The following is a 25,820-nucleotide window of genomic DNA, read 5'->3' as shown; positions in this document are numbered from 1 at the left end:
AAACATACTGTATAGAGAGTGAAACATTTTATATAATACGGCAACAGCTCAGACCTCCAGTTTACGTGTGTGTATAGCCGAGAAAATAATGTACAATTCACATTTTGATTAATGTTTTAATGAAAAATGATGAAAAATAAACTCAGTATAGTCTTGAACAATCTATTAAAAGAAAAATACAATCAGGCCATCCCACCACAGCTTATAATAATAATAATAATAATAATAATAATAATAATAATAATAATAATAATAATGCTAATTTAAAGAGAAAATAAAATAAACAGTAAAAACAGTTAAGTCAAGTAAAGTCCGAGGAAAAAAGTGCCCCAAGCGAATAAAACACCTTAACTAGAACCAGTGTGGATGAGGAGTTGAAACAGTACTGTCATATTTGAGGTGTTCAGGGATGAATCATTGTCCTCAAGTTGCATACTTCTGAGTCCACTCTTTAGCACTTTTGTTGTACCTACATAGAGAAACAGAATCAGATGAGGTTCCCAAAGAATCGTCGATTGGTTTAAGTTTCTACGTATGCTGAATGTATTGATTTTTGTACTCACTGCGCTCTGTTTGTTTTGTAGGTTTGTGCAATATCTGGGACTAGTGGATCATCTGGATTTGGGTCACATAGCAAGGAGCATATGGATAATAAAACTGTGGAGGAAAGAAAAAAAAGTCGGTATGAGGCACAGGTTTCAATTATATAAAAAACTGTGTCAACTTCTTAGCTCCTCCATATTCCAACATAAACACACATGGATAAGTTTTGATTTCATGCACCTTCATATAAAAATCTCATTAGTTCAGGTGCTGGGAGAAAAAAAAAACTATTTTTAGACGCTAGTTTCATCTCAGATTTTTGAACATCCCCTCTGTTTGCTCCGCCAATTTTCCAGAACAAACCATGCAATGTCACAATTTTCAAAGTGGCAAAAGTACACAAGGTGCAGAGGTTCATTTTTGGATAATCAGCATTGAAAATCCTGTTACCTGTGTTCACAGGGCTGGAAATCATTAACTTGAAAGTATCCAGATTTGGTGACAGCACTGTGTGTGGATGATTTCCAACCAAGTGGCGTCACTGACTTGCTATGTTTGATATACTGCAAACTACCATCCTGGGCACCCCTCCTCCCTCCATGCTATGTTTAGCTCCAGAATCCATATCTAACTTTGAAAATGCCAAATTACATCAAACGGAACACTTTCCTCATGTGACTTCAAGGACTTCAAATCTTCAGTGTTCTTCAGGTTGATGCAGATGTTAAGTTACCTTTTGATATTGTGAGGGCAGGGGACCACTGTTGTCTCAAGATGTCGAGGCAGATGCTACCATTGCTGTTTATGTTCGGGTGAAAGATTTTTGTTGTGAAGGCAACCTATGAAAATAACAAAAGAAAAAAGCAGCAGTGAGTAATATAACCTGTTTTTCAAAGTGGATTCTGAATGTGAATAAGGTGTCTGTCAAAGGTCACACAATAACTGCCATTCATTTTTCTGAGCAGGGCTGCATTTTGTCATTCATTATCAATAAATGTGGAAAAATAGTGAAACATGCCTGTTATAACAAAGTGATGTACTTCTGATCAATCTCTGAGGCAGATAATCTTACCTTCGGTGGTTTAAAGGGATAGTCAGTGGGAAAATGGACAGAAAGGAAGAATACTCCTCCCTGATATGGGCTGTCAACCTGAAATAGGGGGAAAAGATTGTTAAGCCATGCACAGCTCTGTATGGGATGAAATATTTGCAATAGGGGTGTCACAATAATGTTTTTTTGTTGTTGTTTAAATCGACCAAAATGAGCGTTTAATTTCAATAATCTAAATCACAGGCAACATCGGCTGTATTGCTGGTGTTTCTTCTCTCCACCCACGCCTATTTGCCTATGACCATAGCCTGCAGCTGCGCTTTTTCAACACCACTGCTGGAGGTGGAGACGATGCAGATACAGAACCGGTGTGGCAACATTTTGCCTTCCATGTAAGTTATGTCAATGGCAATCGACATCTTGTAGGCTGTGTTACACACGAGTTCTGCTACACACTCACTGCGTGAGGAAACTCGAGCTGTTGTTTCTAAGCACCCTCCTGCCGTTTTTTGCATTTAACAATTTGTCTGAATTAAGTAATTGCTAATAAATAAACAATAGTCTGTTGAGGGGTAGGATAAATAAGTGTACACTTCTTCCAACTCATTTCACGCATGTCAATGCTTGTTAATATGATATACTTTATGACATGCTTTTCATTTTATCATTCTTATTTGCTGAACAAATTCAACTTCCACATGGCGGAAATAAATTTGCATTTGTTTATCTTTACAAATCAAGACTTCACAGTCCAACAAAGACATAGCCATCAGCACTGAAGAAAAAAGTTTGAATCCAGAGGCCAAAACAAACAGGAATTTGGAGAACTGTGAGACCCCCTAAAGTGAGAGAGCAACTAATCACTTAGATTATTCTGTGTTCTTTAATTAAGGTTTTCGTTGCTTAAATTAAGACATCATGGTATTCTCCCTTTTCCCATTATCTCACTAATGCCATAGACCTCAGTGAATAACACAAGGCTAGACTTTGCCAGTCAGTGTTCTCCACACAGAATAGAAAGGTCAAATGTAAAGTCAACATAAAACACTATTGTCTAGAAATCCAGAAACACCTTGTGTTAAAAAAAAAAAAAAAAAAAGAAATCCAGAAAAAGCTTACCGGTCCCATGATGCTAGCTTGCCAGTGAAACACTAAAGGAAGGAAAGATGAAACAAACAATCTGTGAGAACAATATTCAGTATCATGGCTTGAAAGCCACAAATCAGAAACAATGCAACAGAGACCCCAAAGGACAACAATGTTGCCCTTTTGGGGACAACAAGAATGACAGTGGGAAATTACAGAGTTAAAAAGTAAGAAATCACATAAGAATCACACATTTATGTACAACCCAGATTCAAAAATATGTGGGACACTGCTTAGAATGCAATATTTTCAGAGAGCATTGTGTTAACCGGCAGTGGTTTGACATTCCTGAGCTAAGGTGGTAGCTAATGTAGTTTTAAACAGTCGTGCCTTTTACAAAATGGCCAGCCTCACCCCATCTTTGCTTGAGCATGTCGAGGATTCCCCCGTCACACACAAATCATGATACTATCACCTGTTAACAAACCTGTTTACCTGCGGAATGTTCCAGACAGGTGTTTTAGAGCATTCACCAACTTTCCCAGTCTTTTGTTGCTCCTGTCCCAACTTGTTTAGGAAAATGTTGCTGACATAAAATTCTGACTATTACAAAAACCTAAGAAGATAATGAGGCAACACATAAAGTATATCGCCTTATATACCATTTCCACCTCATCAAACGGTTACCAAACCATTGCATGCCTTCTTATTCGTGTTTTACACAGTGTCCCAGCTTTCTTGGGACCAGGGTGGTACATGTCATCAGGTATTCTCACACTTACTGTCGTCTCCTACGGGTCCAGCTGAACAGGAAGCTGGAGGATCCTTCGAAAAGTCGTCTAACTCCTGCATCAATGAACAAGCAACATTTTAAGCGACCGATAGCTTCTGCTGCATTGTGCCTGTAACACTTCACTTCGCAAACAAACAGTTTAGTTTACAGTGGAGCAACTCGTAGACCAACGTCAGCGAAAGACGAACGTAAACATCGGGTTATTAAAATATACTGAGAGGTATCCAGGAACACACGATGAGGTGTTCACACACTGCTCGATAGCTAACGTTAGGCCAATTTTAGCTGCTGGCGGCGAAGTTAGCACACTTAAGTTTAAATGCTTCGCCAAGCTAACTGGCTTCTGTGTCATGTCGCCGCACCCGTCTTGACAAACTGAATATAAGATGTCTTTTGTATTGATAATCTGGCGTTGACACATTGACGAAGCTTGAGTACAACTATCAAGCACGCAAGGTTAGCAAACAAATGCTATCAGATGACGGACTAGCTAGCGTTAACGTTAAAGCGATGCTTCCATATCGCCCCAACGTATTCTGTGTGTGAAAAATAAGAAAAAGACGAATATTCTTACCTTTTTTATTCTTTTTAAAGCCATGGTACTTCTTTCAGGTGGAGTTAGTGAAGCTACGGTGTTAGCTGACAGCTGTCAGCTCCAACTACGCTCACTTTCTGCCGACTCGCTGATATTTGTTTTGTCAAACTGATTATTTCTTTTGTTTCCGCGTTTTTGTTCGACGACGAAGATTCGACCGGTGCATTGTGGGAAGGTGAGTTCTCGCTCAGGCCACTTAAAGGGGCCGCTCACCTACAGAAGAGGGGCTCGGTTCCCCTCGTCAGACTGCTCTCTCAAGCCATCAGTGTAATTAAGCTCGAAGCTATTATTTAAGGAATGCAGTTTAGCTCCCAGCCATTTTCCAAGCAGTGGAGTTTTCCACCCAGCCTTTATTCATACGTATTCAGCTTTTTCTTCATGCACAGTTAAGCCAGAAATGTAGTTTAGCCCCCAGCTATTATTCAATGAATGCAGTTTAGCTTCCAACCATTGAACAAGTGAGCCTTTCGCTTGTGCTTCATTTAGCATTTTTCAACTTATTCCCTCTCTTCTAACTATTCTATAATAGTATAATAGCATAAATATAGCACAAAATGTGCCCCACTGTACCTGTACAGGATGAAAATAAACTTTTTTTATTTAGATAAATACAAACAAAAGAAAACTACATTTTGGTTAAATAAATTTGTTATAGGGACCCAGCTGTACAGGTTATTACTTAATTTAATTTAAATTGACAGCCTTGTATTTGTGAGATGGAATTATGAATGTAGTTTATGTCTGTGAACGTGGAATGTTTTGGTTTTTTTTTTTTTGCACATCTTTGTGTTTTCTTTGTATTTGCCATTGTTGATAATAAAGTATATATATAAAAAAAAAAGCAGAAAAAAAGGTTATCATTTGTTTGCAGTGTGTAGATTTCCTGTGAAGACAGACCACACCCAAGTGTTCCAGCCACACTTCAAGATCAGTTTTGGTGATTGGCAATTTATTTTGAATACATTACATCATTACAGTACATGCAGTATTTGTACCACTCTACCTGGTGTCCAGCATTACCTAATTACCAAACCCAGTGATCCACTTATTTCATACATTATGGGCTTTTGGTTAACTTAAAAGCCAATCATGTAGTTTAGCATCAGCTTTTCAACACTGATGCATTAATCACACAACCTTTCAACACAGAGTCTAAATAAACCCTTTTGAAATATAATGAAATGGATGCTAAACTGTATTGAAAGAGAATGAAATTAACCCAAAAATCCAACATATTTTAATATAAAAGAGAGTAGTAGTAAGGAACAGCCATAAATGTCTCCAAATGTAATAAGGGAAATGACAGTGCAGCAGTGAATATAATCAATTAAAGGCACAGGGTAATAAGAGAGTGTTTTAATTTTGATTTAAAAGTGGCTGAAGCTGGGGTGCATTTAGGATGATTGGGAAGCTGATTCATTCTGTGTGCAGCAAACATTAATGGCTTAATCCAACACAGTGTTTGGTTTTGAGTCAGAGCACTTCTTTCTGACTGCTTCCCAAACATCTGAGCGGCCTAGTGGGTTTAAAAATTGTCAAGCATATCACAGCTGTATTTTGTGCCCAAAGCCATTAAGTGATTCATGAACTAACCGTAGCACATTTTAATGTCTGTTTTATAACCAACTGGGAGCTGCTGTAAAAGGTAAGAATGGTTCTTGTAGCAATGTTTGCCGGGTGGTCTGCTGAGAAAAGCAAACAAGGGACTGTTTTTGAGGGAAGGCAACCCTGAATCTTCTTATATTTGCTATTTGTACGTGATAAATGGTTGATGTAATTACTGCCCTGATGTTGTTGCTTAAGTGCAAATCAGCACCAACATTCTGAGTGTATAGACTTTTGTAATCAAGTAGCACCAGTGACTTTGGAGTTTTTATTCTGTTTAGTCTTTCTTTTTTTCAATCTGTATTTTTGTTTTGTCGCTTATTGTCTTTAAAGTGTATTTTTAAATCTTCCTAAACGTTTCATGTTTAATGCATTTCAATGCCCCTGTAAAGCCCATTGAATTGAATTGAATTGAGCCTGAATGGTGCTTCATGAATAAAACTCTTCTTGCCTTACAGGATTTTACCTAAATGTGGCCGTGAGGGGTTGAGTAACAGAGACCCAAGAACTGAACTTCGTATGTATATTCATGTCATGTCATAGTCAGCCTTATATCTTACATACGACCAACTGAAGCCGTCTGCCACACCTTGGTTTAGAGTTTATCTTGAAGTAGCTTATGGCCAATGGTCTCAAAGGCTCCACTAGTTTCCTGAAGCACAGCCTGATATTTTTCATGAATCGCTGATTAGATGAGCTGAGCCAGAATGAAAAATGCAAAAAAAAGAAAACCTCATTTTATATTTATAACACTGTTGTTGACTGAATAAAATGAAATGTTTCAATACTTTCAGAATAAATTCAGAATAAGTTTTATTGGATTTGGAATAATTTAGGTTTTATATGTTTAAGAAGACACTAAGTTGCTTGAAGAACTTCCCGAAATGATCCGGTTTTAAAAGAAGCTATAGCACACAAACAGATGATTATCGAGACAGATGCTTAGGAAACAAGGAAAATAATGCAACGATTGGATTAAATATGGACATCAGCCGACACAGTACTTTCCCTAAGGCTGTTACGTCTATTGCTGTTTGGCTTAGCAGCCTATTATCTTCGTATAGTGGTTATAATCACATGATGGATATACATGGTACGAATTATGCTGGACTGAATGTTCACATCCACATTGCAAAGAGCTCCAGTCCTGAGAGAGCAAAGGGGAAGAACAATACAGAAAAAAAGATAACCATACAGACACATACAGGACATAGGTAGAAGGGGCACATCTGTCATATTTCACACTTGAGCAGCTGCATACCTCAAAGCCACAGATTGCAGCAAATTAGGGGATTTTCTATAATTTTCATTTATTCAGTTATGCAGCACTGGATGCAATGAATCATAGAAACTCATAGCTGATCTTTAATATTTACTCACATTTGCAGTCAGTGTCTGACACAGTTTCGTGGACCACGGTGTAAAATACAAGTGCAAATGTGTTGATGGTCACAAAGCAATGAAATCATTTTCAAACTGGGAAGTCTGGATGAATAGAAAGGTGAGGGTTCCACACAAAACCAAAAAAGTTGCTTATTTGTCTGTGGCTTTGTAATTAAGTACAGTAATTAGAACCACATTTCATTTTCCAATGCATTTGTATATTTCATTACGTTGTTGTTCCTATTTTGTTGTGACTTGTATTCAACTGAAGGGACTGTGTGTGTGTGCTGGGGGGTTGGGATTTATTTCAACTGTTGCAAACTTAACTGATATTGTGATATAATAAAAACCCAATGATACGAGTATTAGGCACAAGAACTGTGCATTACATATGTTAATTCCTATTTTCTGATTACTTTTATAGCTAAAACTGAAACCTTTCTTAGTTCAACTAACGACAAAAATGACCAAGTCATTCAGAAAAACTGTCAGGACTGCCCTGATGAGCGTGACCCTATACAGCAACTACAGTGGTGATGTGCAGTTTCTCAAATAGATGTATGCTCATAGATTAATAGTCCCTTCAAGGTGTAACCACTACTGCCTAAGAAGGTCGACACTTTCATTGACTGTCAGGGATGAGTCCATTAATACACGTCAGACGAGTTTTGACTCAGAGAGGATCCGGGAGTGGACATCACATTAATGAATCCTGCATTAAGAAGGTTAGTGGAGCAAATACTCAGATTCAGCTTGTATCAGTATTAACAAGACTAGAAATACTACAATGTCAAGAACACTCCATTAAGTCTAAAAGTCCCATGTTTGAATTTTCACTTGAAATATTTACAGTGAAATGGATGTAAAGTATAAATATAAAAGCATCATTATGCAGGCAAAATGACCTCCTTCAGTGTTGCGTTATTATATAATTGGATGATGCGTTCAAATGTAAGTAGCACTTTAATGTTGTAACAGGCTGCAGAGCGAACTCCACCAATGAACAGCTGTTTTTCACTGTATAACTATATTGTAGGCCTATTTTATTTGTTCAGTGTAGTTATATATATATATATATATAAGTAGACATATAAATCAAAATAAAATTTGCTCCAAAAAGTTCCTTGGAGTGTTTCTGCAGTATTGACACCCTTCACTCATGCTTGAGCTTGTGCACTGACTCCAGACAGCTTTTAGCTCAGCAGCTACTGTGAACATTTCGACTTCAAAAAAAAGTGTAAACAACATTTTTTTTCCCCGAAATTAGGACCCATAAGGTTGACTGGATATGGGTGTGACTTTGGCTGTCTATATCGCCATCACAAGGGCTTTGGACCGGACCAGGCCCCAGAGGATGCCGCTCAACCTCACTTACAATCTGGCGTGGTGGCATGCATTTCATAATGGTAAGCATTTACATTTCATATGAGCCGATTCATGTGTGCTCGCTCCCTCCCAGAGCTCCCACTCCCCACACTAGCTTACCCTCTTTTTTAAATTGCATGTAGGCTATATAATGTGTCTAATTTTCCTTTGTGTATGGGTCGGGCGTCGGTATCTATTGTATCAATTGGCTCATGTGCAGATTGTAATTTGTGCTACTGTTGGAAAACGGGTCAAATGCAGTTTTAAGTATGGCGGGTACGAGCGGATGCGGGTTTGCAAAATAAGACCCGTGCAGGACTCTGCCACAGACCATTAGAGAAGAGATGTCTATCAAACTGTTGACAGGACATCTATCTTTATATTTGTGAAACTTACCTCACGTAATTTAAAAATCTGTGTCTTCAGCACAATAGTCTATGGGCCAAGCAGGAACTTGTGGGCGTGGCCAGTGGGGTAAACTCTACTGCACATATTCAATGGACTGCATAACCAGGAAGTAAACATGGAAGCGGAAAACTTTTTTGCTGTATGCACCAAGCCACCAGGGGGTAGTGGCCAAACCATGTAATTAAATGTGATGCACCGTAATACACCTTCCCAAAAACATTGGAAAGTCTGTAAGAGCTGTACGATTATGTTATCATATCTTAACTCAAATTAGCCAGGCGCTAAACTGGAGGTTTACCTGGTCGGTCAATATAAGTGTCTAAAGTGAATGTCCTGTGGGCCCCACAACACTTACCTGGTTTCTAAATGCCACTGAGCAGAATGAGTTGAACTCCGTCTCCAAGGCTGTGTCCAGATATCATAAAGCATACTTGGTATAGGCTAGGTGAGCAGTTCTCATGGGTTTGAATGGGCGCACCAGGAAAGCTGGGGCTAGCTGGTTAGCATGCAAATATCACAGCCACGCCAAATATCATGACGTCAGTTGAGTTTGAATTCATTTTTTTTTTTTTTTTTTAACATTTTTCCAACTAAAGCTCTTACATGTTGCACCTTTAAACTGTAGACTATATGAGCTATGTGGTATACATGAAAATAATAATAATAATATAGAAATAAAATGCATATTTTTTCCCATGTTGGACTCAGAACGAAAATTGTTAAAATATAAATCCAGTCTATTTGATCTCAACCTACATTTCAGAACCTGCATGTCACGGTGGTGCATATAGAAGAAAGAAAGAAAGAAAGAAAGAAAGAAAGAAAGAAAGAAAGAAAGAAAGAGAAGAAGCTGCATGTCTCCAAAAGCGGGTTGTAATTTATTCTTCACACGCGATTGGTCATGGATCGATGCGCGCTCACGGCGCTCGGAGGTGGCGCGCCCGTGCTTGTGAGCATCGTTTGGGAGAAGAGGAGCGGGGGGAGAGAGAGAGAGAGAGAGAGAGAGAGAGGGAGGGAGGGAGACAGAGTGAGAGAGAGAGAGATAGATAGAGAGACAGGGAGAGAGAGAGAGAGAGAGCTGTGCCACACCGAGAGTCCGCCGAATGTCTGCCTCTTCACGCTGCCGATGAGCAATCCTCGCATTCCTATGTCTGCCAGTTGACACACTCAACGCGAAGGACCAGGCTTCCACCTCTGCGAGGATTCAGGAGTCCTACAGCGGGGCTGCACGTTTTATCAGGTGAGCCTCCTCCCGCAGCACCACCACCACCACCACCACCTTCTGCCTCTCTCCGTAGCTCCCCCCCTCCTCCGGTGACCGACGTCGCTGTGTTTCTCTGTGTATTTACGCGCTGTTCGTGATTAAGAAGACGAGAACGGGCGTTTTTTCTGTGCGTGTGTGTGTGTTCTGTTGTTGTTGTTGTTGCGGTAGCTGCTGGCCAAGGTGCTGAAACGGACAGTGGTGAGGGGGGAAAAAAAGACAGCAGCTTGTGTTTGCATGCTATAGGCTATTTAGTGCTGCAGACTAATAAAAAAAAAAAGAAAAAGAAACACCTCCCAAAGATGTCGTGTGGGTGTCGTAAGACTGATGGAGCTGTAACGTGCATGCGATATCTCGATATGCACGTTCTCACTATGGCTGCTCTGCCCGAATCATTGCCTCTAAGCTGCATTGTGGAGTAGCCCACCTCCTCCAGGGGGGACGGTGTGTATTTTTTTTTTTTTTGTGTGTGTGTGTGTGTGTGTGTTTTGTTGTGTTTTACTGCATGTAACCATTGTCAGGGTCCAGGACTTCACCTCACCCTGTGTTGCCATTTTCCCCCAAAATCTTAGGATGGATGTGGTGGGTGCCCTGTGTAGGACGCGAGGAAACAAACAGTCAGATGTTCTCACTGTTGCACACATTGATTTTCTTCTTGCACGGTGAATCCATCTGAGGATAGAGTGATAGTCGTCTCTACATGGTGCCCAACATTTGCTGTTCCAAGTTCAACGTTTGACCCCCTCCCATGTTCACTCATTGTGCCACCCCCCCCCAAAAAATAATGTCCTTGTCGAGACCTTGTGAAATGTCAAATTTGTGGAGACGTGAGCCTGGCGTACAAGTTATGTAAATTGTTCTCTTCCCGTCAAGGTAAGGGCAAGTCACGTTCAGGCTCCTTTGTTCCCTCTGACGGACCGAAATATCTCTTCTGTCCACAACAGGGGCACCTGACATTTCCTGTGGCTGATTTACCTACTGGATCATGGCACAGACCAACAGCGGTGGGCAGGGGACCAACGGGGTAGCGGATGAGTCCCCCAACATGATAGTGTACAGAAAGGTAAGGCAGCTGCTATTTTTAGTCGGCACGTGTGTGTATGTGTGTGTGTGTGTGTGCTTGTGAGCGTGTGTGACTCCCTGGCATCAATTAACTTGACGATGAGCGGTGCGGTGGAAATTGATGATACTAATGGCAGGACGGTGTTCTCGTGCCACGGTTGATTCAGGGTTGTGATGCTACATCAGCTTGATGAGGAGAAGACGAGAACGTGCAATGTTTCGACATGCAACACGCGTGACATGAGAGCAGGCTTAGCCACAGAGGTGGGGTGGTCGCACGACATGACAGCAGTCAGACTCGGTTCCCAAATTGGAGGACTTGGGACATGGCTGACTGACGCTCGACCTGACTTTGACTCGACTATCAAGACTTGTGACCTCATGCAGACTTTAGGTTGGTTACAAAACTCAGTACTTTTAAGTGTAACAATTGCAGAAAGGAAGAGAGAGAGAGAGAGAGAGAGAGAGAGAGAGAGAGAGAGAGAGAGAGAGAGAGAGACTTCCCCCCTGCAACAAGTTACAGTGAGTCAGAGACAAAGTTTGTCACGCCAAATGCAACGCTGGCCCACACAGCTAATGTTAGCATGCCTGCAGCCTTGGCAGTCGTTAGTCGAAAGTTAAAACCTAAAGTGAGGCATCGACACTTAATCAACATCGTCAGGTAATTAACTAGCCAGTTGTATCAGTTGTTGTTGGAGATACCTTTGCTTTTTCTCAGTCTTGGTTATCTTAGCATTTTTACGCATGTTAGCCAAAACACTTAAAACAATATGTATTTAGGGACAAATACTACAGTATCTGAGCACTCTCTAGTGACAGGGACAATGTAACAGGTCACACCAACAAAGAACAGATCCTGCAGCTGTTACACCTGATCTGGTGACTCAGTTTTTACACCTGATATTATATTTTTGTAATTACATAGAGAGTAAAGTACCATAAAAAAGGTAGCGTTGGGTATCGGCACCTAATTCCAGGTACCAGCATCCGTAATGTATCTTTTTAAAAAAATTAGAGATAATGAGCTGGTTTTGAGACAGGCTCGGGTAATATCTAGTCCAGATCTCGCAGCCTACAAGGATGCTGGCAGCTATCATGAAGGGGGCTAGTGCCAAAATAACAGAATTTGGATTCTATGATTCTAATGTCAGTGATGGCAGAGAGACGATAACATGAGCAGTATGCAAGGTCTCCTTCGACGGCTCGACCACCACAACCTCCAACAAAGAAAGATACATGAATGTGTCTTTCAGGCTAACTCACTGGTAGTTCGAACTTACCCACATGGACAACCACACACACGGTGAGACTCCCTGTCAAGCATGCGCTCATTTCCCCACTTAAACCGTCAGCTTTTAGTGCTAACATGTTGGAGGATGGATTTTTAAGTGACTGACATTAATGAAACCGAAAGGAAGCCAAAGGCTCTTCAACCGGTGCTCATTACGCGGCTACTGGTGTATTTCTTAATGCTTAAATTTGTTATTATAGAGTGGAGAGAGGGAGGGGAGTGAAAGGTGTCACCGCTGAGACACCTTAACTCAGCGCTGCTCCGAACATCAAGCAGATTAGCGAAATAATAATCTGCAGGGGAGATAGCATTTGTTGTCTTTGAGGCTCAAGGTCCAATTATAGTTTCTTCTTATTATAGAAACTTTAACAGCCCTAGTGTGAAATGTGGATACGAGACGATGTGCAGGGACTTCTGTGACTTCTCCTTGCACAGAAACAGACAAAATTAAGCTGAATCTACAAGTAAGCCGTTTTCAAAAATAGCTTTCCTTCAGATGAGGCTCCTCTTCCCCGTGGGGGGTATCTGCTATTGTCTAAAACTCACTGAATTTCTTTTGTATAATCCATGTGTTATATTTCTTTGTCACTCAATGTGCATGACACGAGAGCATAACATCAGACGCCTGATTCACGTATCCAACATAATCATAAGATGTAAATGTATGAAACATCTGTCCCGTCTCACCAGTGCAACAACAGCTGTACATGCTTGAGCACAACATTGCCCGATGGGGAATGTAATGTTTTACTTCATTCTCAGACGCACCGATGAAGTGATCATTTTCTCATCTTACTTGCGGATGACTCAAGCGTTGAGTGAATTTCTCCCATTTCATTTCTTCTCTTCACCCTTCAGCGAGTGCTCCCGCTCCATCTGCGACAGCTTCGGCACACCAGGACGAGGGATGTGCTTAGCATGATATCAAAGATTGACGGTATTTTATAGCACTCACAGCATGTTAGGCAATATTACTGCCGGTATGGGATAGAGATTTGCTGGAAGTGTCGCTATGCTTGTAGCAGAAAAAGGAGCGATTTCTATACTCTAAGTCACAATTTTCAGGATCTCCCCGGAGCAAGACGTCAGGCTCGTAAACTAGATGGATCATAAAGTCGGCTGGATATTGAGGATAATGGAGATGGATGAATGTGACAGTTTTTTTAGCCATTCCTTGTAAGTTTTGGAGACAGTGGAAGAAGTTGTGTCTCTTATTAAATATTACTTAACAGTATCTAAATATGCTGAGGCATGAAAACTAGTTGCATCCTGTAAAAGGGCATTAAATATTGACTTTAGGTCTCTCCAGCTATTCAATTACATGTGATGTCTCTTCCTTTATCCTGCTATTGATCCCCGAGTCTTACATCTTCGATCATGCAATGAAGGATCTGCACAGCCAAGTAAGCAAATAAGCAGCCGAGGCCGTGTGTTCATCTTTGTTGATTTTACCTTCATGAGCCACACTTTACTGCCGTCTTTTTCTCCTTTAAAATTAAGAGGTGAGGCAGATGTAATGAGCCGCTTGTTTTCCAGCGTTTGGTCGGTTTAATATCTCACCGCGTGCTAGACTGCGAGTGTCGAGTCTGCGTCACACTTGCGTGACGCCAGCGCTCGTGCGACGCTGGAGCGACTGTCTGATCGGGGTCTGTTTTATCTGTGTGTTAAGCTGTAAAGGAGCAGTGCGCAGTTTTTGTTTCGTATGTGTGATTAGTGCGTGACGGATGAGTGACGCTTCGGTATATGTCAGTTTTACATCAAACCTGATGGCGAAGTAGGCTATTACATTACATTTATGTCAGTCAAACATAAAAACAATAATGTGACCGTGTCCTTGGTCTTTTTACAGTATTTTCTGGCTCCCAAATAATATATATCGGCCAGCCAATATTATTTGCCAATACCTATTGCAAATATATCATTACCAGTATCTATTATCCAATGTGTTCCTATATGCATAATGCAGAAAAGATACTTGGGGTAGGTTATGATCATTACATTTTCAGTTAATGTTGCTGTTTCAGAGCTCTGATTCGATTTCTTATGATAAAGTTTATTGTTAAACTGTGAAATATCCTGCCAGAATCAGAATCAGCCCCCAAAATCCAGTTGGGCTCTGAAATTGCTGTTTTAGCAAGAAGAAAACAACAGTATCATAAAGGTTTGATTATTAGAATCATAAATACACCCCTCAAATACTTTGTAAATGTAGCTAATATTGCAAGATGCAGAATAATATTATATTCAGGGCCTTCAAATTGGGCATCAACCTCATGTTTCATGTGAACATTGTAGTTGAAGTATAAATAAACGTTCCTGCCTTAGACGCAGCTGAGATGCAAGCTTCAGAAACATCTGAACAGAAATAAGGTGCAAAAAGTGATTCCACAGAAATATCATCCCTCGGTTGTCAGATTCATTGGGTACGCTTTAGCAGATACTCACACACATCGAAGGGAAACTACACAGAAGACAGAAAGTTTGGCCGCTCGATGCTTTGAAATTCGCAGGCGAGACGGTTGCGTCAGTGTTGCGCGAACACTCCGGTCGCGTCATTGCGTTGGCAATGTGCCGCTCGCGGTCCAGACGCGGCTGTAGTCATGAAGCTTTCATACATCATGCAATGCTTCCCTTCTCGCCACTTGACCACACGTGGCCGCGGCTCGGCTCTGTGTACCGACTGACCTAGATACACTGCAGAATGAAAGAACGCGGTGAAGGCAGCGGAGATGACATTGTGTTTCTGGAGTGGGTTTAACTTAAACTGCAAATGGAAGAGCGCTGTGTGTAGACATGTTAGCACGGCCGGGCTGAGCGGGTGCCCCAAACACTTTTCAGATGGAGATGACTTGGCAGAGGTGTTGCAACCCACACTGAGCGAGCCACACTTGGATGAGGTGAATTCTCAAGTGGGAAACATGCTTTTATGTCCTGTTTTGCTGCTCAGACCTCTTGTACATCAATATTGTAACAACGTAGTGGAAACGCAAAAGTTGTTATTAAGCAACGGGGCCCATCTACTCCATGGTCGACAATCTGCTCGTAGTGTATCGTAGCGGAAGGATTATGTAACGTGAGCGGAGGGAGTTTTATGGTTGAGGACAGCAGAAAGTGGTTTGATAGTCTTTCCGCTGGGAGAACAATGATATCTATATATCCACCCGCTCAATCATTCTTCCTCCGTGGGCCGTCCGACCCCTCCACTCCTGTCGTTAACGGCTAATGAAAATGGATGGGCGAGCCGAGGTGTTGACCCGCTCGCCGCTGAGAGGCGCTCCAAGGTGTCCTCAAGAAAATGCGCGCACAACAAGTGCCTCACTTGACTTGAATGCATCATATAGATGTATCGAAAATACACGCGCGCGGCACCTCAAACAGACGATTGACGGATTTATTGACAGCCGTTTCTGGTGACCCCTAAAAATCGAATTACTCGCTTTCTGAATCCAAGGAAGATGCTCATGCGTAATGTGTCGCAGCTCATCTGGTTTATCAGGAAATGCCAATAAATTGTTCAGCAGAGCAATTCAGTTGAAATGTGCCACGTGTCCGAGGGTCTACATCACTATTTACCATGTAAAAGCCTCCGTGATGTTACACTGCTCTAACGTTAACCATGTCGAGCTTATATCATCAAACGTACCAGATTGTGCTGTATATGTGTGTGTGTGTGTTTTTTTCTTCTTTTCGCTCCTGCTCACATGTGTGCACCATGAATAATGCCGTGATGCATGTGTGAGCATGTGTGTGTGCTGTATGTAGGGCGAACGCTGCTAAGAGAGAGTCCTGAATATTTTATGCGAGCCTAAAACAGCTCTGGCGAAGTTCATAGCCACTCAGCATGAGGAGGGAACATCTTCTCTCACCAGCCAGCGCTCTGTGTGTGTGTGTGTGTGTTTGTTCTTGTATTTATGCGTCTGTATGTGTGAGCATATATAATGATATTAGCAGTAATACAGAAGAAGGAAAACACACAGTAACATATATTAAAATGATGGAAAAATACTGTAAAATATCAGCGTTTTCTCCACGTTGATCACATTCCATCTCCCAGCTACAATTTCATCATACACCCGACACCTACCTTTCACCTGTTCTCATTTATTTGACACATTTCCCCACACAGCTTTTTTAGCATTTTTTTTTTTCTGTAACAATTTTTCTGTTGCACAAACAACGAAGTGAGATGTTTCCTTGATGGAGAAATAGCTTCTCTGAACACATAAAATAGACACAGCTTTTCAATCCGGGCAACCGAAAAAAGATTCATCACCAACAGTTATCTGGCTTGAATGGAATAATTTCGAATAATGACAAAATTCCACATGCAGCTCAACATCTCAGAGAATTTTTTTTTTTTTTTTGCAGTTGACAGCTAACGTCACTTGACAACAGAAGATTTTAATGGCAGATTTCTTCTGTGGTTTCTGGGGAAATGTCATTTTAAGGGACTCCAGACGAGATGAAATAAGTTGTTATGATTACATTCTTGACAGTATACTGTAACTACTGGAGTCTGAGCTTCCTCTGTGGTAAAGTATCTGACAGCTGAAGAACCGGCCCACTCTTATTTAGATCTGAACTGCCGACGGGCATCCAGTAATTGTTCTTCCAGCAGCCAGTTTGGCTTCTGTCTCTGTGAATGGCCATTAATCCTATACTGTATGTTTATTTTATGTTCTGCTTCCTACTGAACACATGCAACCTTTTTTTTCCCTCCACGTTGTTATTTTCAGTCGATACCGGGGAGCAGAGAGTTTTACATTCTGGTGCTTATATAAATGTCAATACTGTGTGTCTTTGAAGTAATTGGTCCCCGGTGAAACTTAGTTCTTTTCTGGTGATGACAGTCAGTGATACAAAGAAAGTAGGAGTCCGTGGTTCTTACTGTTCCTGCACATTTCAAAACAAACAAACTGTGGGTGTTATGGCCAAGCAATGTCAGAAAATCACCCTGATAACCAGCGTGGAATACAGATGTTTTTATATGCTTCAGATTATCACTATTAAACATAGTCTAATCTGTAATTAGTTTCACATCATATGACCAAATAATACATCCCAGCATACATTAATGCTGTGTTAAAGCCACTGTGGCAGTTCCCAACTTCAGACCTCCAAGTGTTACTGGAGCACAAAGCCTAATGTGAACCGAAAAACTTGACTGATCATAAGAAATAGGTGTCACTGTGTGAACCCTGAGCAGTGCAGCCGCCTCGCATATCTAAACCAAACAGAGGGTGGGACCCCTATTTCGCTATGTGAGGACACAGACGCCATTATGCATTTCATTTTTACGACATTTTTACACTTGGAAATGTCCCGTCCTCCACAAGTATATCCTACTCCCCACTGGTGTCCGGTCTGGCAGGGTGGCAACCTTTTCCCCTGGGAACCCCGCTGCCACCCCCTCCACCTCCCGATATGAAAGTCAGGTCACAGACAGGTTATGTGTACTTGATATGATACAGTTTGTAGAAAGGTCGATATGGTACTTAGCCTGTGACGTGCAAAAATGTGATCAGTGGTTTGCAGAAACCTTAGCTGGTGACATTTTACCCTGGTGACTGGACTGGGTAAGGAGGAAAATACCACCTGAGAATAATAACAACGGTGAAGTCATAACGATTATTAACAGTTCTTCACCAGCTTCCCTTCTTACAATGTTAGCATTCTGTCTGTGTTTTCAGCTGCAGGGAACTCTGTCCTTCACACTTTCGAAAAGGTGTTGATAAAGCACTGCGAGATCTGAACCGCTTCCTCCTGGTGCGTCTCAGTAATGAAGTAATGAACAAACAGAAATAACAAACAGGGCAAAGGTATTAGTGCGTGCTATTGATTTGTCAATTGATTAAGTGGTTGTGTACGAGAGATCATTTTGCAGGAACAGGACTGTCCCTCTCCTCTGTATCACTACAACACAGCAGTAATACAGTATTGTTAGATGATGCAGAACTGCAGCCATTGTTAATAAACTGCCTTCGGTTTAGGATGTGACACATTCAGCAGAGACCTTCTCATTTGAAAGCATTTTTCAATCTAGGCCTAATCTCCATTTGTTAAACCTACCCTATATCAGCCTGCCCTGCTATCAATGCAATTTCCCAACCATCCTACATTGTTCATGAGTCATAAAGCAGAGGGACCTGAATACATTTTCAGCTTTTTCTCGGTTAAGAGCCAGATTGAAGGGTTCTTGTACTGCCTGTCTCCCTCAATCTGCAATCAGAAGATCAGGAAGAACGGGGAGGAAGAGGGAGAGAGGAGGGTGAGGTGGGACGATCTATAATTGCCAGATCAGAGAGAAATCTTTGTGTGTGAAGTGGGGCTCTTTGTATGTCAGCTTGCCAGCCAGGCGATTTCTCTTCCTGTGTATGGAAACATGCATGTTCCTTTTTCGCACACACTGTTGAGGGGGAAAGTGTGGGTGTTTGGCAGACACTGTCGGATGGAAAATTGGCATTTATGGCTTTGTGCGTTTCAAACTAATCCATTTTGCTTGTATTTGCTGACATCAGTACCTAAACGCCAATTAGAGGGGCCGGCTTTAGTGACACATGCTACAGTCGATGGTGGTGCAGTTCTGGTACATGTCATCATACTACTGGGGGCTAAGATAATCCAGGCTATGCTGCATATTGTCACAATGCAACACTTTGCTGATGCATTCCACAAATACCATGAGTGTCTACAGGCTTTCTCAATAAAAGCAATTTTGTACAATGCATAGTTTATGTAACTAGTTCATTCTCCATTCCCCCCTTTTGTGTTTTTTTTGAGAGACACAGAGAACACATCACAATAATACAATTTAATCATAGAGATTTTTTCGAAACAAAGTTACAAAGTGCTTGGCGTGGTTGAACCAGGACTGAGGAAAAATAATATACTGCAATTAAAATCACACAGAAATAGAATGGAATAAATCAAAGCTCCCTGTGATTTATTTGTCGTTACAAAAGTGCGACACTGTCTATCCACTCTGACTGTGTTTGAGCACCAAGCATCAATGACGTAAACACAGAGTCCACCTTTTCTAGTCCGGATGGAGTCCTGCGCTCTGTCGGCTCTCGACATGGTCAACTCTTATAGTGCAACAGCACGATCCTTGATGTGGTAGAGCCTTTCGTCTCAACAGAGATGTTGGAACAACAGGCTCTGAATTCCGGTTGCTTGACTTGCATTTTCCTGATCAGACATTAGCCAGGAGCATCTCGGATCTCTTCCCTCTGATCCCTTGGGTCAGGTTAGATGGTTGAAAGATGCCATCGTCAGTGAAAGTCTGATGCTCCTAATTGAAAACCATTTCTTCTCCACTGCTGACGAATGTTTTTCCAACATAGGCAATGTGTGTTTCAACGATAAAGCTGAAAGCTACAGCATCTGCATGTGCTCCCATTGCCATAGCAAAGCAAAATGACAGTGATTATTACACACAGTAACACACGTCTGCAGTCAAACAGTCTGCTAGAATTGATCTTGATAAAGGTGTTTCTTTAAAAATATACTTTTTGAAAAGTGATTTAAAAGATGGTAGTGAATCATCACAACTCTGATCCACGCGCCGGGAGTTTTAAAGCCGAGTGCCTTGATTGGAAAAGCTGGTCACCTCTGGTCTTAAGCTGGGACTCAGTAAAGCCAGCAGAGCCCTACCTGAGGAGGCTGTGCTCAGGGGAGCAGGAACCCAGCATTATAGCTCAGAGCTGAACTGGGAAGTGCTTTAAAGGTGATCTGTTAAATCTTCAGACCAATTCTAAAATGGACTGTTTGGGAAGAGAAGAAGAAAAGCATCATAAAAAACATTTGAACCATTTTATGAAAAACCTCCTCCTGTGGCAGCGTCAAACACGTCAAACACATGACAAGGTTTTTATGTTATCCCTGTAAGAAATATGTTTGTTCATTGTGTTGTCAGTTGTTAGATAAGAGGAGAAACACCAGACTCGTATGTGTCTGCTCTGCCTATCAGCACCTCTAAAGCCTGCTAATTAACACGTCATACATGTTTTTGCGGATTGAACAAATGAGATATAATGAATTAATTAGTGAGCTTCAGAGATGCGGGTAGGCAGATTTCATTTCCCCCCCAGTATCTGGTCCTTATGCTAATGCTAGGCTAACCAGCTGCTCTCTTTAGCTTCATATTTAATGAACAGATATATTAGAGGGGTATGTATCTTTATTTTTTTTTAAATCTAAATCTCTGCAAGAGAGCAAAGGAGATATTTCTGAAATGGTATGAACTATTCCTGTGAAGTGATATTAGGCTGAATGATGATGGTTCTGATCACGGTTAAACTTGACATTTACTCATAGCAGACGGGGATCTCCAATCTCAAACTCAAACACTTTTATTTGGCCACTGAACTCAAAATGGCAGTGTGCTTCCTGCGGTTTCACTGAATGCTTCCACTGAGGTTTAATCATGAGCATTAGTTGCATATGGACGCGGCTGGAGGAGATAAGGTTGCGTGGCGAAAACTGGTTTGGTGCACGGTTCACCGGCTGCCACGGACAAAAAGATGTAATAGTGGACCTCACTGGGTGACAGTGAAAAGATATTTAGGCCTGTCTTGCTCTAAGCTCTTCCCTCTGTGTATGTCTGCCACAGCTGGAGTCTTTAGTGCTGTCTGTTAGGGTTATATAAGGGTCTGAGGAAGCCTGGGCATTAAGATAGAGAGGCTGACTCAGGCCTCGCGTCTGTCTGGTCATTTAATTCCAGCTCAACATTTAGCACTAGATTACAGGAGAACCCCGGCCAGAGTTGTCAATGAATCCCCAGCCATCTCCAGCGTGATGGCCTTAATGTGGACAGAGATGCTCAGTGAGAACGGAGGAGAGAAGGAGAAAAACGAGAGGATGTAGAGACGCAGGACTCATCTGAATTTCTTCTTCTGTATTCAGCACACACTGGATTGTGTTTCTGCGCATCTGTCCAAAACATTCCGTGTCCTTGTTCTCTTGTTGTTTATATCTCTGCCCTTCCTCTCCTGACCCCCCATCTCCGCATACACCATCTGCATCACAACTGTGTCCATGCAGTCTGCACTTCTAATGCCCTCCCCTGTTGTTTCTGGTGATGGCCTGCTCCTTCCCACACTCCGTCTATGAAGTATACGTTTCTGTTTGCCTGCTTGTCTTTACGTCTTGATGAGGTGGACGTTGTGTATTTTGTTATGTTTATTGTAGAAACTCTGCATTCTGTTTGCCTCATGTTTTGTTTGTCATACACTTTAAGACGGGTCGACGGCTTTTTCTTCCTGCTGCGGCTTAAGATAACAGCTGTGATGTATTTAAATGTCCAGTATGTTGGATTTCAACTCAGAACAAATGTTGGCAGCGTATGTCTCTGCAAACCACAGATATGTTCAAAACTGTTGCATTTCTTTATGTTGCAACATTACATTTGTTATAATTCAGTTTTCAATTTTATGTCGTGACAATGCTGTGCCCATGATCTAGATTGATTTAGGCACAAAAAACAGGTGGCTAGGGAGAGGAAAAGATCTTGTTTTAAAATACCTGCTTTTCTTGACGTATTCTCAAAATGATCTGTTCTTTGCTGCAACAAGACACAGCTTGAAATTGTCCTGAGGTCTGCTTATATATGGTGTCAGGCTGGCAAATGTTGAAAACAAAGTTTGATGCTGTTTGATTGCTCTAGCAATATTTCTAAGTGACCCTCTGGTTGTATAAGGAACGATTAACATCTGATTCAGGCCATCTGATGAACCTAACCAAGGTGTTTTTTTGCCAACCAAATCATGACCATTTGACATTAATAACAGTCCAAAAGTCATTATATGTGAGCTATTTTGTCAGCAAGCCATTCTGAAAGTGTAACCAGATTTAGCATATTACATATGTAGAGACAGTAGAGAAGTGATAGGAAGAGCATCATAGTTTAAGACCACTGAGTCTTGAACTGGGGTCACCGGCTTGGCAGCCGTCTCTCTGACACTGTAAACTTTAAAAGTTAACTTTGCTTTTAAAAAAGTTTTAAACTTTGAACAACTTAGAATTATAAGTCTACTGGGTGATTTTTAGGTAATGGGTTTTCTTCGATTTCAGTCTTTGCCAGATTTTACAGTATAGCTATTGCTGATCTAAGTGAACAGGATATGACGTTTTGTAGAAATGGTGCTATGGAAAGACACGTGAAAAATTGTATCTGTGGTTTGCATAAACTTTAACTGTCAACATTTTATTCTGGCATGGGGGCTGAGGATTTAATGTGGTTGCAGAGTGCAACTAACTAAATACTCAGCTCACTTTCCTCTACAGTGGCTGCTAAGACTGAGACAAACTGAAAAAAACAAAAAAAACCCTCTTTATAGCCAGTGTTTGGTCTGTCTGCTCTGTGGTGCAAAATGGCTGATCCAAGAGGACCTGCTGACTCTGAAGATACAGAATAAAGAGCACAAACACAATGATCATTTATTATACACCAAAGAAAACACATTTTTGTGTATTATATTCCATATCTGACAATAAAGCCCCTTAAATCCTCCGAAATCCTACAAGATCTGTAAACACTGTGAACATGTATCTGTGTTGGCCTTTTTTTGAGAATCTACTGAGGAAACATGTTTTTGGTTGTGAAGATTAATTTTTGCTGAATGGAAATCTGATCCATCGTGTGAAACATGAACTTTGACGACACCTCATTTCTCCTAGTTGCAAAAAAAGAAAGAACCTTTTTTAGATTATGTCGGTGCTCCTCAAGTCTGTGATTACAACCACTGAAGCCTTCTGCCGAAGATAAATAAAATGATCGGAGGGGCGCCGTTCTCCAAAACAAGCACTGTATATGTCGTAGCAGCCTCTAATCATCGCCTAAGCCACAATCATATTTGCACGTCAAGAGCCTTCGAAAGTAAACAGAAATGAGGAGCCTTTTTCATCTTCTCCACCGAGTATCTGAGCACTTCATGCATTACCTCCCTGCTTTGCAGTGGCAGCACGAAGCAAGAACGTAGTCCGTCTGCGGGGAAAAAAAAAAAAAAATCCCTTTACTCTTCTCTGTCTCGCTGTCCCTGTCTAGACTTATGAAAACATATATCTCAGTCCAGTGACTTTTTCATCCCAGTTTCCCTCTCGCTCTCGTGTTCACTCTCTGCCCTCTCCCACTCCCCGCCGCCTCCTCGTGCTGCCCTCCCGCTCTCTGCCCTCTTTTTGTTCAGTTTCAGCGCTTTGATGTTTCTCATACACTCGCAATATCACACTAACTTTCTCCCTTTGTCTCCGTCGCCCCGGCGCACATGTGCACTCGGCTCTCTTTGTACCCCTCCCTTCCCTTACCAGCGAAAGCATCCATCCAACCCTTGTCTCTCTGTCCCCCTCCTCTCACATCCCTCGCCTCTCTTTGAAGTCATCAGAGCCCTAGTCAGAGCTCATGCCACTCCAGTCAGCTTTTATCCTCGCACGGAGGGAAAAAAAAAAAAAAAAAGAAAAGGAGAGGAATGTATTTAGACCCTGCCGGAGCGCAGTCAGCTCTCCTCCTGTGTGAAATGATTCACTCGTGACTCATAGCTTTATTGGGATCTCTCGCTCTCTCTCTCTCTAAACAAACAACCAGTGGATGTGGCATTTTCCATCCAAATTGACTGGAACTGTAACTGAGAGTGCTGGCCTGATTGTCCCCCCGCAGCTCGGTGCCACTTCAACAATGAGGAGTCGGTCTCCCAGAAGCAATCATGTCTCAGTGATTAGCCTGCCATAACTGCACAAATCCAATACCAGCGAAATAATAAAAGTCAAACAGCAATTGTTCCAAAGGGTACATTTTCATATGTTTGAGACATACATTCCCATTTGCCAAACAGACGGAGACACACCTTTGTCTCGGAATCAGGCGCATCTCAACTCCGTATTGAGGCAGAAAGACACGCAGGCGGAGACACACTCCCAGCTTGCAGGTTGCACTGTGCTGAGCAGCTTCCACCTGCAGCCTACTGAGGCTCACAGCTTCACACCATTAGTTCAGCTTAGCAAGCACAGCCATCCACAGTGCAGCCTAGTCTATAAACCTCAGGCGCCATCTTGACTCAACCTGCTGCTGCTCTCTTCTGTGCCTTTCACTCCTGAAATGTGGCAAAATAATGATTTCCAGCCGTAAACGAAATACGCGCAGGTGCGCTGTGAATTTCTTTAATAGCTCGACTATTATGCGTAGTTGTCCTCACGGCAAACACAACTGTTTCAACAACCTACCCTAATAATGTTGAAGCACTTTAAATCACACCCTTAAATTCTTCTGTATTATTTCCGTTCATTTTTGTATTCAGATGTGCACTCGAAGGAATTACGACAGCTTTAAAATACGAGGAGGTTAATGAGGATCCGCGAGGAGGAAAGTTGGCCTCATTAAATGCATTCAAAGTCTGTCTTTCTTGTCCAGACAGGCATGTAAACAAGATGATTAATTGCGGCTATTCTAACACAGTTGGCAATGGAAATGCATACTAATATACAATTTTCTTTAAAATATATGTTATTACGAGGGCTGTTTTTAGCCATAGTAACTATTATTTTATTGTATGTTTTATTTCATTTTATTGTCTATTTTACTGATTATTATTCTGATTGTCAGTTTTATTTATATCTTTATATTTAGCTCTTCTTTCCACTCGTGCTGTATTTCTCTCTTACTTTGCATGGAGGATCTGGAACAAAAACTATTTCTCCCCGGGGATTAATAAAGTATTCTGATTCTGATTCTGATTGTCAGTCCAAACCTCCATGTTGATTCAGACCAAAATATCTGAAGAACTTTTGGATGGATTGCCATGACATTTGTACGGATGCTCATGTTCCTGTGGGAATGAACTGCGGGTCAAAATTTATATCCTCAATATTTTGGTTTATGACCAAATAACTGCAGAACTAATGACAATAATATGAGCCTCAGCTGTGCTTTGTGTTAATTAGTGAATAATAGCATGATAAAAAACTAAACTAAGCAAGAAAATATTATACCTACTAGCTTACCTGACTAGCTTACCTCAAAGCCACACCACAAAGCTGCTAGCATGACAGTAAATGTAGTTCTCCAGATGGTAAATAGGTGCTATATGTAAAAATTAACCACCTGTAGGATTCAACAAACTGAAGGTAGCAAATCACCAGAAACAAGGAAATGAACATTTATTCCCATAGTTCTTTCTGTCTGTCAACAAACTGTTAGCTTAGCAGACACATGTCAGCAACAAAATATAATGAGCTAATGTTACCTTTGTTAGCATATTGCTAAATGTCATACGCTGGCATTAACAGTTGTTTACGCCTCCTGTTGTTTTTACGTACAAAAGTGCTATTTGGAGATAGGATGGGCCGGAGCTAGCTGGTTAGCATGCTAACTTCAGTACGTATCTCTGT

At 41.4% G+C, this 25,820-nt stretch overlaps 2 protein-coding genes across 4 annotated transcripts in view; one reads left to right on the top strand and one right to left on the bottom strand.

Annotated features, from left to right (window-relative positions):
* Positions 1-102: 102 nt before the first annotated feature.
* LOC119033408 (ubiquitin-conjugating enzyme E2 D2-like) lies at positions 103-4,234 on the bottom strand. Its single transcript, XM_037123440.1, has 7 exons — positions 4,048-4,234; positions 3,463-3,526; positions 2,714-2,745; positions 1,616-1,693; positions 1,277-1,382; positions 564-657; positions 103-469 (listed from the first exon to the last, which is right to left on the bottom strand). Exons 1-7 carry the CDS (start codon positions 4,069-4,071, stop codon positions 424-426), a joined length of 444 nt encoding a protein of 147 aa, XP_036979335.1. The 5' UTR covers positions 4,072-4,234; the 3' UTR covers positions 103-423.
* A 5,572-nt stretch (positions 4,235-9,806) lies between these two features.
* The window catches only part of rgs7a (regulator of G protein signaling 7a), a 61,631-nt gene continuing 45,617 nt past the window's right edge, over positions 9,807-25,820 (top strand). Inside the window, exons 1-2 of one of the 3 annotated variants that reach the window (XM_037122993.1) lie at positions 9,807-10,069; positions 11,035-11,153. In XM_037122993.1, coding sequence (XP_036978888.1) covers positions 11,076-11,153 — 78 coding nt within the window. In that variant the 5' untranslated portion in view covers positions 9,807-10,069; positions 11,035-11,075. Of the gene's footprint in view, positions 10,070-10,284; positions 10,535-11,034; positions 11,154-25,820 lie in introns of those variants that run through there. The other 2 variants (XM_037122992.1, XM_037122994.1) reach the window with 2 other exon arrangements.

This window comes from Acanthopagrus latus, chromosome 15 (assembly GCF_904848185.1).
Source record: "Acanthopagrus latus isolate v.2019 chromosome 15, fAcaLat1.1, whole genome shotgun sequence".
Classification (NCBI taxonomy): Eukaryota; Metazoa; Chordata; class Actinopteri; order Spariformes; family Sparidae; genus Acanthopagrus; species Acanthopagrus latus.
Note: the sequence above shows the minus strand (reverse complement) of the source record. Positions and strands in the feature narration are given on the sequence as shown.

What these genes read in the sequence shown, in the direction of transcription:
- LOC119033408 (XM_037123440.1), bottom strand. Translation starts at nt 4,071, where the DNA reads ATGGCTTTAAAAAGAATAAAAAAG. An exon ending in CTTTAAAAAGAATAAAAAAG is followed by an intron (nt 3,527 to 4,047) that starts GTAAGAATATTC and finishes TCATTGATGCAG; the next exon opens with GAGTTAGACGACTTTTCGAA. An exon ending in ATCCCTTTAAACCACCGAAG is followed by an intron (nt 1,383 to 1,615) that starts GTAAGATTATCT and finishes TTATTTTCATAG; the next exon opens with GTTGCCTTCACAACAAAAAT.